Source organism: Colletotrichum spaethianum (assembly GCF_022836535.1).
Source record: "Colletotrichum spaethianum MAFF 239500 DNA, contig06, whole genome shotgun sequence".
Classification (NCBI taxonomy): domain Eukaryota; kingdom Fungi; phylum Ascomycota; class Sordariomycetes; order Glomerellales; family Glomerellaceae; genus Colletotrichum; species Colletotrichum spaethianum.
Genome location: NW_026054776.1, coordinates 1,402,323 through 1,415,088, shown reverse-complemented (window position 1 = coordinate 1,415,088; position 12,766 = coordinate 1,402,323). Strand labels below are relative to the sequence as shown.

Here is a 12,766-nt window from a genome sequence, read left to right as displayed (position 1 = left end):
CTTCCGTGTTGATGCGCTTCTCTTGTTGTTTCGGGGGCTTATAGAGGGCGGTTTGGGGTATACGAGCATCAACGGTGGCTTTTCTTTCTGGGCAGGGAACGTTGCGTTGCATAGCGACAGGCGTTTGGAATTGGTGCTTCATGTTGTTGGGTCGTCTTGAAAGAGGGACACTAGAACCATCCAACACTATAATCTACTTCAAGACTTGCGCCGTGCTCCGCGAAACGTGCCGATGAGGCCTTTTTTTGATTGTGCTTATTCGCAATGTTTATAGAGATCCGGCTAAACCGATGGCATCCTAGGCCTTTGACTTCCCTATCAACCGAAACTAGAGAATGCCGAAAAGCGTGTTTCCGTTTACCCCTGAATAAAAAACTCCGGAACGGCCCCCTCCTTTCTTTCCCTTTTTTGCGCCCATCAAGTCCTGACGGCCGCCGCAGATAATACATTATCCGGCTCAAGCCTGGCCGGGCGGCCTCGGTCCACCCCACCACTGCTGCAGCCGGACCATCGGTCCCGAACGATACGCGGGCACGGCCACGCCCTTCTAAGCCGTGCCCTCCATCTCGGCGTCCTCATCGACGTCCTTGCCAAACACGTCCTCCATCGTGCCGCCCTCGACGCCGTCGCCGCCAATGTCCTCATCGGCCGTCGCGTTCGTCGCCTCCACGCCCTCCATCGCACCGTCGCCACCAGCCGCGCCGGCACCGTCCTCGCTGTCCTCGTCGTCATCCTCGTCGATGCCCGCCTCTTCCCACACATCCTTGAGCCCCCAGCTGACACCGCTCAACACGAAGCGCTCGCTGGGCAGCCTAAGACCCCACTCGTTCTGCGCGACCTTGGGCAGCGCCGTCTTGTTGCGCTCGCGCGCGAGCTCCTGCAGCCAGTCCTTGGACACGCCGCCCGCGCCACCGCCCCCGCGGAACTGGTAACCCAGCCGCGCGGCGATGGCCAGCTTCACGGCGTTTGCGCTGACGGCCGCGTCGCCTCCCGCGCCCGGGATCGCGCCGGCGGCGGCGCCTGAGGCGGACGCCTTGGAGCCGGCCTGCGAGGTGTAAGGGTCCGCCGAGAGATAGATGGCGTCGGAGAGGATGCTCGAGGTGTGCCGGTAGGCGAAGTCGAGGAGGAGTAGGGGCACGCGCGACTCGTAGGATGTGACGCCCTGGGAGGTGAGGAGGAGCTCGATCATGCGGGCGTCGCGGGGGCGCGGGGCCGAGGCGTTGGGGTTGAGGGGTGTCGATTGCTGCTGCTGTGTTGTGTTGTTTTGCTGCTGTGGTTGCTGTGAGGGTTGTTGGGTGGATGAGGATTGCGTCGGCTGGGACTGGGACGGGGGCTGCGAGCCTGTTGTCGACGTCGCTGCCGTCGCTTGGGTATTGGGGACGGTCTGGGAGGCGGACGCGCCTGCTGAGGAAGGCACCCCATTTGTTTGCGCATCGGAGGTCTGTGAGGCCATCGTGGCGGCGGGCGTTGCTGCGTGGGCAGCAGACGATGTGGTATGGGGATTATCGGGTTGCGATTGGAAGGGAGGTTGGCATCTCCTTGTCGCGACCGTGTTGGAGATGGTCAATGGACGGCGGTGCTAGCTCGGCCTAATGTGGAAGATGGAGAATTGGTAAAGCTTGGGATTCCCCTGCCGGTCTAGTTGTGGTAAAAGACTGTGAGGAAGGCGGAGGGCAGCGACTGCCGTCGTCGGGGGTATATGGGTAGTCGTGGTTGGGTTGCGGAAAGAGCTACCTGTCAACCCACGAGGCGCGTTAATCGCTTCCACCTTCGAGTCTGAGGTCCTGGCCTGCACCTCAGCTCGGGATTCTCAGCGGCCAACTGGTTGATCCGGTCCGGTACTCAGCCGGCGCACTGACCATAGCTTAATCCCACACGGAACATGGGTCTCGGACGGGCAAATCGGCAAGGCGTGGATTGGATGACCTCCCAAAACCTGCATGGAGGGGCAACGTCTGGTCTGCCCCACCACAACACCCGCCGATGCAGGACATGGTAGAGTGGTGGTGTCACACTATGAGGATTTTTACTTTTTGGTGGCGGTGCTCTCTTTCCCTGACACTTGAGTCACAAGTGGGTTGTTTATCTCGATAAAGAAGTGACATTCCACTTTCTTCAATTGACTGCAAAGACAACCTGCATCCATCATCCAATTGTCTCAAATTTCCCATATTCACCAATTGGGCACCCTCTGTTCCTTGTATGTGAGAGAGAACAAGGAAAGAAAAGAGAGATATCCCTCAACTCACTCATCTACATACAAAACAGACTGAAGAACAAGCGGCCATGGAAACGACACTACCCTTCCCCTTCCTTATCAGCGTGGCCGTCCCGCCAGGCCTGGCCAAGCTCGATGGCCTCGACCGGGAGCAGGTCTCGATACTCGGGGCCCCCTGCTTTGAGGCCAACGACCAGACCCTGGAAAAGTTCCACAACTTTCTGAAGCAGCACAACGCAGAGTTCCGCGGCTACTTTGACGTCACAGGCATCTCGTCACGGGACGATGTCGTCTCCCTGCTCGACGCCGGCGCCCGCATGGTCTTCGTCTCCCCAGAGAACCTTGCCCAGTATGAGGAGTTCGGCTCTCGCGTGGGCTCCATCCTCTCCACGGCCGACGTCACGACCAAGGCCGCCTCCAAGCACGCCGTCCTCGTCAAGGACTTTGACTCGACAACGTGCAACCTGGGCTCCTTCATCGAGCGCTGCAAGGTCGAGAAGCTGCCCAACCTGTTCATCAAGCCCGTCCCTGAGAGCAACCTCGAGCACTTTGTCGATATTGCCAAGCAGTGCAATGCCATCCCTGTGCTGCCGTCTGACGGCCTGACGGCCAGCAAGGAGGACTCGAAGAAGCTCTCTCTGTCCAAGCTCATTTCCTCATTTTGGAAATCGGACAGACCCGACGGCCTCATCCCCACCGTTGTCTGCGATGAGTCCGGCACCGCGCTGGGTCTCGCGTACAGCAGCGCTGAGAGCGTTGGTGAGGCCCTGCGGACCCGTACCGGCGTCTACCAGAGCCGCAAGCGCGGCCTCTGGATCAAGGGTGCCACGTCCGGAGATACCCAGGAGCTTGTGCGCATCGCATTGGACTGTGACAACGACACGCTCAAGTTTGTCGTCAGGCAGAAGGGTGGTTTCTGCCACCTGGACCAGCACGGCTGCTTTGGTGACCTGAACGGTATTCCCAGGCTCGAACAGACGCTGCAGTCGCGCAAGAAGTCTGCGCCTGCAGGATCTTACACCGCCCGTCTATTCTCTGACGAGAAGCTCCTGCGGGCAAAGATCATGGAGGAGGCGGAGGAGCTCTGCGACGCCAAGACCCCTCAAGAGGTTGCCTTTGAGGCGGCCGACCTGATTTACTTTGCTCTTACCAAGGCTGTTAGCGCAGGCGTCAGCCTGGCTGATATCGAAAAGAACCTGGACGCCAAGGCATTCAAGGTGAAGAGGAGAACAGGAGATGCCAAGGGTAAGTGGGCTGAGAAGGAGGGTATCAAGACCTCTTCGGCACCTGCCCCTGCAGCGGCGCCCGCACCGGCGCCCGCGTCAAAGGATGAGAAGTCTGACCGAATCACGATGCGCCGCTACGACTTGACCAAGTCTTCCGCTGCCGAGATCGACGAGGTGCTAAAGCGCCCGTCACAAAAGTCTCCCGACGCTATCCTGAACATCGTCAAGCCCATCATCGACGAGGTCCGGAACGGAGGCGACAAGGCCGTCCTGTCCTACACCCACAAGTTCGAGAAGGCCACGTCTCTTACCTCCCCTGTTCTCAAGGCCCCCTTCCCCAAGGAGGCCATGCAACTGTCCCCTGAGTCGACCAAGGCAATTGACATCTCCTTTGAGAACATCCGCAAGTTCCACGCCGCCCAGAAGGAGGACAAGCCTTTGCAGGTGGAGACCATGCCCGGAGTTGTCTGCAGCCGTTTCTCCCGTCCCATTGAGCGCGTCGGCCTTTACGTCCCCGGCGGCACTGCCGTCCTCCCCTCCACAGCCCTCATGCTCGGAGTCCCCGCCATGGTCGCCGGCTGCCAGAAGATCGTATTTGCCTCGCCGCCTCGCGCGGATGGCAGCCTCACCCCGGAGATCGTCTACGTCGCTCACAAGGTCGGCGCTGAGAGTATCGTCCTCGCTGGCGGCGCTCAGGCCGTCGCCGCCATGGCCTATGGCACCGAGAGCGTGACAAAGGTCGACAAGATCCTCGGCCCTGGAAACCAATTTGTCACTGCGGCCAAGATGTTCGTTAGCAACGACACCAATGCTGGTGTCAGCATCGACATGCCTGCCGGTCCCTCCGAGGTTCTCGTCATCGCTGACAAGGACGCCAACCCTGCCTTCGTCGCCTCGGACCTGCTGTCCCAGGCCGAGCACGGTGTCGACAGCCAGGTCGTTCTCATCGCCATCGACCTCACCGAGCAGCAACTGCAGGCAATTGAGGACGAGCTGCACAACCAGGCCATGGCTCTGCCCCGTGTCGATATCGTCCGCGGCGCCATCGCCCACTCTGTCACCATCCAGGTCAAGACCGTCGACGAGGCCATGCGCATCAGCAACGACTACGCCCCCGAGCACTTGATCCTCCAGATCAAGGACGCCGAGAAGGTAACGGAGAAGGTCATGAACGCCGGCTCCGTCTTCATCGGCGAGTGGACGCCCGAAAGTGTCGGCGACTACTCTGCCGGTGTCAACCACTCTTTGCGTAAGTTTATTTCTTCTCTTACATCCCCCATCGATAATGTCGGACAATCTCTGACCGAAGCCACAGCCACGTACGGATACGCCAAGCAGTACTCGGGCGTCAACCTCGCCTCCTTCGTCAAGCACATCACCAGCTCCAACCTGACGGCCGAGGGCCTGCGCAACGTCGGCGAAGCCGTCATGCAGCTCGCCAAGACGGAGCAACTTGAAGCCCACCGCAGAGCCGTGGAGATCCGCATCGACCACATGAACCGCAAGTAAAGGTTGACTGGGGAGACATGTCACAAGCAAAAATGAGAACAAAAGTTGGCTGGTTGTGGGTGAGGCATGGGGGTCATGATTTTATGTAGTTATACCAAAAGTATCATTGGATATATAGTGAAAAACGCTTTGTCTTATTGGACAAAGACGATTAGTCTGGAAATCATGGTTTACTCCCCTCGTCTCCAGTTAGAAAGGTGCGGATGCGCGTGACGAATGCAGTCAGCTGAACCAAAGGGCAGGCCGTGATGAAGGAATGAGAACCTCACGTCTAAAGTAGTTGTAGCCAGGAGAAGCGGAAGATTCAGCACCTAGTAACATATTGCAAACGGTCGAAGGACAAGTGGTTAAGGTCAGCTTGCTTCCAAAAGTACAAAGTAAAATTAGGTCGTCAGGTGCTAAGCTTGCGGTTGTCACAGACATATGAACAAGGGAAGTCTTTATGATACACTAGCCTGTAACGGTATCTCATACACTCTATACCCTAATCTCCCCGAAAATCACCAACACCCCATTTAGTACTTGGGCTTCATAGTGGCCCTGAGTCTGGAGTAGTCGAAGAGACCCTCAATGCTTCCAACAGCGGAGATGGCAATGTCCTGGTCCCAAAGCTTCCTGCTGGCAAAGTCCATAACATCCTTCTCGGTGATGGCGTCGATGGTGCGCTCGATCTCGGCGGGGCTGGCGCGGCGGCCGGTGGTGATGAGCTGGCGGCCAATGTCCTCAGCGATGGCGGTGGTGCCGTCAAGGGAGAGGAGGATGGAAGCCTTGAGCTGGGCCTTGGCACGCTCGGTCTCGGCCTCGCTGACGTTGCGGGACAGGCGCATCCACTCGCGCTGAGCGAAGTAGACGAGGTCGTCGATGCGGTCGTGCTTGTCGGTGACGAGGTAGATACCCCAGAGACTATCACATGTTAGCACGCGTCTGTGATGTTGGGTGGTCACGGCTTACCCGGTGTCGCTGTAGCTGGTGGAGAAGCTCATGAAGCTGTTGGCGATATCGTGCTTGTGGACGAAGCCGCTCAGCTTGCTGCCCTGGTGGGGAGCGTTACCAATGGCCTTGTCGTAGTTGCCGACGATAGCCTGGGCAACAAGGGCAGTGTAGTAGTCGTCGTCGTTCCAGCTGACACCCTCAACAGCGATGGCGATGTTGGCAGTGGGGATGTTGTCGTCGCGAACACGGACATCAGAGCCAATGAAGTCGGCCTTCTGCTTGGACAGCTGGTAGGCCTGGGTGTTGGGTCCGGTGGTGGGCAGGCCGCTGAAGTTCTTCTCGGCGAGCTCGACGAGCTTCTCGTGGGGGATGCCACCAGCGCCAACGAGAACCATGCGGTCGGCAGTGTAGTTGTTCTTGATGTAGTTGGTGAGCTCGGTGCGGGTGATGTCACGAATGTTCTCGCGGGGACCGAGGATGGTGCGGCCAAGGGGCTGGTGCTGGAAGGCGGTGGCGTGAAGGTGGTCGAAGACAACCTCCTCCATCTGCTTCTCGACCTCCTCGGACTCGCGGAGGATGACATCGCGCTCACGCTCGATGGCAGACTCCTCGAGCTTGGAGTTCTGGAGGATATCGGCAAGGATGTCGACGGTCTGGGGAACATCGGAGTTGAAGGCCTTGGCGAAGTAGACGGTGTTTTCGCGCTGCACAAGTGTCAATGGGAGGAAATTTTGATGGTTTCGGTCGACGGGAACGAACCGAGGTGTAGGCGTTCAGGTGGCCACCCATGTTCTCAATCTCAAGCTCGAGCTGCTGCTGCGTCCGGTTTGTGGTACCCTAAAAATCCGGTCAACGGCATGTTCGTCATCGCGTTGTCGTCGCGTCGTGGCCTACCTTGAAGGCAAGGTGCTCGAGGAAGTGGGCGGTGCCATTGGTCTCGTCGGTCTCAGCCCTTGAGCCGGCATCAATCCACACGCCAACAGTCGAGGTCTGGGCGAACGGCGAGTAGTCGGTAGCGACCTAGAGATTGAGAGTCAGATCCGATTCGCGGCGCGTTTTTCAAGGCCAATTGAGCCGCAGGGAGCGGGTGGGCGGATGGAATTGCGTACCGTCAGTCCATTCTTCAACGTCGTCGTCTGAGTCTTGCCGAAGGGGGAGTTGGAAGGCGTGGCGAAGCCCCGGGTAATTGGGCTCGCTCTGGAAAGAGCAGCCCGGCTTCGCAGCCCCTGCGAGAGGTTCAAAGCTAGTCTCCGGGACGCCATGGCGGAGTTGTGGAGGATAGGGAGTAGTATGAGGTGTTTGATGAAATCTTTCGATGAGGTTTCGGCTCAGAAAGCTTTCGCTCTTTCGAAAGGCTGTGTGTGCCTTGAATTCGAGGCGCTAAGTCGGCTTCCGGAATGCCCCGGCCCAGCAATTGGAGCCAATCAGAGTCGGTACGTAACTAATCTGCGGCCCCGGCATCTGGCACCACTCCAGATCCATCCACCTGTTCAATTTATTATTCAGTCATTGATTTCCTCCATGCGCCCCTCAATGTCAACTGTGACATGCACCGGGACAAATTTGACGATGGTAACGAGCGGTGCTGCCAACTCTTTTTTGCTGCCTTTGGTTGACCTTCAATGTACCTGCAAATCCCGTGGGTCGCTGGGTGGTCGTCACTCCCCAGCATCGATGAATCATCTTTCTTCCATCCTGGCCGCTGATGCCAATTGGCCAATTAAGCGGATCCTGCCCGTGCCCAGGCGACAGCCGCTGTTGCATCAAGTCCCATTCGTGCAGCTGAGGCATCCATAGGTGCGGACGGTGTTGAGCTGTTAGTGCAGCACCAGGTCACAGGACTGCCTTTTTGACTTCGACTGCAGATGTCTCCAAGCTTCTGCATGGTCCAGAGTGTATTACTGTATTCCAACTTTAGCCATTGAACAGAAACCCCTCACTGCTCTGGTCTCTACTTAGACAGTTTTACATCCTTATCCCTTTAACACTTGGAAGCCGTATTGTGTACTCGTATGACATCAAGATGCCATCAGACAACTACAACTTTGCCGACGTCTTCCAAGCTGTCTTCATCTCAAAGCAGAAGCCAGCCCCAGAACCCGTTACTGACGCAATGAAAGCCATCATTCAAAGTTACCCTCCGTTGGGCCAGTATACGCAGGTCTTAAACGGACGTCTCACAGTGACTGCAGTTCTCGAGATACCTGCTTCGCGCGCAAGTGAGCCCTGGGAGGTTGCTCTCTGGCATTCAAGTGACGGAGCTGAGTGGGCCGAGACTGCTCTCTCCCGTGTCCCCGACGAAAACGCTCCGACGACCCTGCAGACAGTCCCGGTCCATGTCCAACGGCTTTTCTTCTCCGCTTCAGTTACGTTCAACAAATTGTTCCAATTCACACTTAAATTTCGACACAACGACAGTGAACCATGGAGGTGGACTCGTGACGAACTTGGAGTTGGCGATGCAACAGTCGTTCTGAATGCGAGGCCTGTTCTTGAGACCGTTTCCAAGCGCTTCGACGATCTCATTCCGGGTCTGAACGGTGCCTGGGAAGTGAAGTCCTTGATGAGCCAGTGCCCTGGAACTCGTTTGTGGTCGTTGAAGGCGGCCGTAGACGGTGTTGAAGGGGACGAGTCGAAGCTTGCCAATATCCCTTTGGGCGTACCATGGGGAGGCTTCCTAAGGTAAGCCACCATTGCCCTACGCCTATGCTTGCCGTTGGCACTGGACGGACACTTGTCCCGATCGTGCCTCCACCTGCGTTGTCTTGTTCGTACTAACATTCATAGATGGTTTGCCCTCATTCGTATTTGGTCACCTTGGCTGGCTCCTCGGCATGGAAGAGATTCGTTCCAGCTGGACAAAGACGGTGTACTCTGTTCGTTCTTAAGCCCGGAGGGCAAGCACTTGGTCTTTCTGGCCGTCAGTGGCGTCAATAACGTTCTCTCTGTGTTCCGCAACAACGAGTCTGGGCAACTGTCTGTTCATGTACGTGATGGATCACTCGATGATTGCCAGCCACACACGCTTACACCATGCAGGCTCGCAACGATGGCACAAACTCAGAACCAGCAATTGTTTTGGCCGCTACAGGAGACAACTTTGAGAGTGCCAATGCTGCTGTCATGTACCAGGCTCGAAACTATATTCTTCAAGAGAAGAAAGCAAGCAACGAGCTATTGGCGGAACTGAAGGCTCTTGAGGAAGGCGTAAAGCCGGAATGGATGGAGAACTGGTATGACGGATTGGGTTACTGTAAGTTGCATGCCTTTACACATATCCACTCAATCACCTCAGACCGGTCTTGGCTAATGTGAACAACTAGGCACTTGGAACGCTCTCGGACAGCGTCTTACAGACGAAAAAGTGTTTGATGCTGTCGACAAGCTCGCAGAGAACAACATCAAAGTCACTAGTCTTATTATTGACGACAATTGGCAAACCATCGACTACAAAGGACATGGGCAGTTTCAGCATGGCTGGGTCGAGTTCGAGGCGGAGCCAAAGGCGTTCCCCAAGGGCTTGAAAGCTACGGTTTCGCACATCCGGCAGAAGCACCCACACATTCAACACATTGCCGTATGGCATGCTCTTTTAGGTTTGTTTCCAAAACCCAACTCATCGAGCAAGCAAGACTGACAGCGTCAGGCTATTGGGCGGGCATCTCACCTGACGGCAAGATTGCACAACAATACAAAACAATAGATGTTGTTCGAGAAGACGCCGAGAGGCGGAACCTGCCCCTTGGAGGCAAAATGACCGTCGTGGCCAAAGAGGACGTGGACCGGTTCTATAACGACTTTTACAAATTCCTTGTCGACTGTGGCATTGACGGCGTCAAGACGGACGCCCAGTTCATGACCGATACATGGGTCTCGGCGAGTGCCCGTCGCGAGCTGATAGATGCCTACCTAGACGCGTGGACGATATCTTCGCTGCGGCACTTTAGCATCAAGACTATATCCTGCATGTCGCAGACACCGCAGATCATGTTCTACAACCAGATGCCGCGCAACCGGCCCGCCATCCTCTGCCGCAACTCGGACGACTTCTTCCCCGAGATCCCCGCCTCGCACCCCTGGCATGTATGGACCAACGCGCACAACAGCCTGCTCACGCAGCACCTCAACATCCTGCCCGACTGGGACATGTTCCAGACCGTGCACGACTACTCGGGCTTCCACGCCGCAGCGCGTTGCGTCAGCGGAGGGCCGATCTACATCACCGACGTCCCCGGGCAGCACAGCCTTGATCTGATCAAGCAGATGACGGGCCCGACGATCCGCGGGAAGACTGTCATCTTCCGGCCCAGCGTGGTTGGGAAGACCATTGACCCTTACACAGGATACGACGATGACGGTTTGCTCAAAATTGGAAGCTACCACGGCGCCGCCGTCACGGGCACCCCGATTCTCGGCGTGTTCAACATCTCAGCCCGGCTTCTGACGGAGATCATCCCCTTCACCTCCTTCTCCGGAGTGTTGCCCTCCATGCGCTACATTGTTCGGGCCCACTCCACCGGGAAAGTTAGCCCGCCCGTCTCCCCCGGCTCTGCTGGGTCCTCTCTGACAGTGTCCCTGGATGTTCGCGGGTACGACATCTTCACCGCTTATCCGCTCTCCAGCTTTGACAGCGAGGTGAAGGGCAAGGTATGGACTGCCAATCTGGGCCTGGTGGGCAAGATGACAGGCGCGGCTGCCATCCTCAACAGCGATTTCATGTTGCGGCATGACGGGAAGGTCGAGCTCAAGACTCGCCTCAAGGCGCTCGGCATCCTCGGTAGGAACACTGACATTCCTTGCGTAAAGGCAATGTGCTAACATGGTGTAAAAAGGCATCTACATCTCCAAGCTGCCAGAGTTGACGATAGAGGACGACTTCCTCGTCACCATCCAGAACCAGGTGATCCCCGTCCACACGGTATCCATCAGCAAGGACCACGACTCTGTTGTCGAGATTGATATTGAGAGGGCGTGGCAGGAAATGGGTCTGCACCCTGGGTGGAGCAACGAGGTTGAGATGACGGTCATCTTTGCGATTGACCATGAACAGCCGGTATACGCATAGAAACCCGGCATATGGAGCTGCTGGTTTAGACTAATATTTATGGGACTCGCCTCAAGGGCGAGACCACCAATATGATCCACGGCTACAATTTTTTTGTTACGATACAATTCACAGATAAACTTCCTTCGGGAGTCATTGTCAAAAGACTGCCCTAGTGCTTCTTCTCCTGCGGCTGCAAGCCCAACCTCTTCGCCTCCAGAGAGATGAGCTCGGGAATATCCTCCCGCAGACTCTTCTCCTTGGCCTCCCATCCCAGGTACTTCCGTGCCCTCTCCGCTTTGCTCTTGGAGTTCAGGCCCCAGCTGTTGTTCGCAACCCCGTCGCTCTGCAGCGCCTCCTTCATCGTCACCTCCTTTGTGAGCGGCGCTGGCAGGTATCCCTGCTTGTAAGCCTCTTCGGCGACCCACTTGGCAACATCGCTCCAGGCATGCGTGCCGCTCTCGACAAAGTAATACGCCTTGGGTCCAAACACCTCCGGGTCGGCATTCTTGGACCCGTCCCGGGTAGCCTCGACAAGCGTCACGAAGAGCCGCGAGAGGTCGTGCACATGGACATTGTCCCACTCCGTCTTGCCCGGCGCGATGATGGGCGCGAAGCCCTTTTCGAGGGCGGCCTGTGCGAGCGCGGGCACCTGAATCGAGCGCTGGTTCACCGGGCCGCGGCCGGAGCTGTAGATGGTGGGCGGGGCGACGATGGCGACGCGCACGGCGGGGGAGTTTGCGGCGAGCACAACCTTGTCCACGTTGCGGTGGAGGGCCTCGTCCGGGAAGTTGAGGATGCGGTCAATGTCGCGGATGTCGTGATAGTCCTGGTCCGGAAGAGGGGCCTCGCCGTAGCGGTTGTGCTTGCTGTCGTACTGGAGACGTGGGTGTTAGAGGCGCTGCCTTTGAGAAAAGGGGGAGGATGTAGAGGGGTAACGGTCTCACCCATTGCAGCATGCCGGTGCCCGAGACGTGAATCCAGAAGCCCGGCTGGTCGGGCGAGTGGCCCGCGGCTAGGCCTTTTGCGATGGATTTCGCCGAGGGCTCATCGTCCGCGGAGTCGGCGGTGTCTAAGCGGATCTGGACGTTAGCTGTCACTGATCTTCCAGAGCCTCTTGAAAGCACCAAGTCTTTGGTGCAAACCTAGCTTTCCTAGAGTGCTTCAGGGACGGCACAGGGTGTAAACGTACGGACAACAACATCAGCAGCTGCGGCTTCCTTCTCAATAACATCGGCGTCATGTAAGGTCCCGATCACGATTCGAACCTTGGGGTACGCCTTCTTCACAGGGGCGGCGCGCTCCTCGTTGCGGACGAGCAGGGAGTACTCATACTCTGGGTGCTTATCGAAGAGAGCGTAGAAGGCGTCTCCGCCGATGTAACCTGTTTTCCATACAAGGTGAGCTTCGGCTAATGGAGAGGGATGGACAAGTAGTAAGTAATTGGCATTCCATACCGGTGACACCCGTACTGCGATTCTTATTAGCTATGGCCTCATACCACAAAGTTGAAAGACTCACAGAAAGATCTTTAGGGTCATGTTGAATTATGTGAATGTATTGCTCTGCTGGGGTTTCGATAAGTAGCTTGAAATGGTCTTTTACATGTCTACTCAACGAACGAGATGTCCAAGTGTATGTTGTTTATATATGCCAGAACCCCCCCGCCTTAATGAGCATCCAGATCTCCAAAGAGCTCCTAAAGCTTATTAATTCAACTGCAAATAGCCCATTTCCCCCTATCCCTGAGAGCACTGCTACCCGTATTCGGTGATGCTCCACGGTCGACAGGCCATTCTTTGTCAGCAGAAGAAGGCGGGGTCGTCACAAGTAGAA

At 56.9% G+C, this 12,766-nt stretch overlaps 5 protein-coding genes across 5 annotated transcripts; 2 read left to right on the top strand and 3 right to left on the bottom strand.

The window, feature by feature from the left end:
- Positions 1-547: 547 nt before the first annotated feature.
- ColSpa_03395 (transcription termination factor 2) lies at positions 548-1,453 on the bottom strand (the record flags this gene model as incomplete). The annotated part of the gene is made up of 1 exon (XM_049269607.1): positions 548-1,453. The coding sequence occupies one exon, from the start codon at positions 1,451-1,453 to the stop codon at positions 548-550; it is 906 nt and encodes a 301-aa protein (XP_049125564.1).
- An 833-nt stretch (positions 1,454-2,286) lies between these two features.
- ColSpa_03394 (histidine biosynthesis trifunctional protein) lies at positions 2,287-4,953 on the top strand (the record flags this gene model as incomplete). Its single annotated transcript, XM_049269606.1, has 1 exon — positions 2,287-4,953. The coding sequence occupies one exon, from the start codon at positions 2,287-2,289 to the stop codon at positions 4,951-4,953; it is 2,667 nt and encodes an 888-aa protein (XP_049125563.1).
- A 515-nt stretch (positions 4,954-5,468) lies between these two features.
- Positions 5,469-7,148, bottom strand: ColSpa_03393 (mitochondrial-processing peptidase subunit beta; the record flags this gene model as incomplete). The annotated part of the gene is made up of 5 exons (XM_049269605.1): positions 5,469-5,856; positions 5,905-6,590; positions 6,646-6,723; positions 6,781-6,906; positions 6,996-7,148. 5 exons carry the CDS (start codon positions 7,146-7,148, stop codon positions 5,469-5,471), a joined length of 1,431 nt encoding a protein of 476 aa, XP_049125562.1.
- Positions 7,149-7,909: 761 nt separating this feature from the next.
- Positions 7,910-10,951, top strand: ColSpa_03392 (putative galactose dehydrogenase galD; the record flags this gene model as incomplete). The annotated part of the gene is made up of 6 exons (XM_049269604.1): positions 7,910-8,568; positions 8,674-8,872; positions 8,926-9,139; positions 9,243-9,482; positions 9,527-10,663; positions 10,719-10,951. 6 exons carry the CDS (start codon positions 7,910-7,912, stop codon positions 10,949-10,951), a joined length of 2,682 nt encoding a protein of 893 aa, XP_049125561.1.
- A 151-nt stretch (positions 10,952-11,102) lies between these two features.
- On the bottom strand, positions 11,103-12,471 carry ColSpa_03391 (uncharacterized protein; the record flags this gene model as incomplete). Its single annotated transcript, XM_049269603.1, has 5 exons — positions 11,103-11,807; positions 11,878-12,023; positions 12,123-12,314; positions 12,388-12,401; positions 12,452-12,471. The coding sequence occupies 5 exons, from the start codon at positions 12,469-12,471 to the stop codon at positions 11,103-11,105; spliced, it is 1,077 nt and encodes a 358-aa protein (XP_049125560.1).
- Positions 12,472-12,766: the final 295 nt, after the last annotated feature.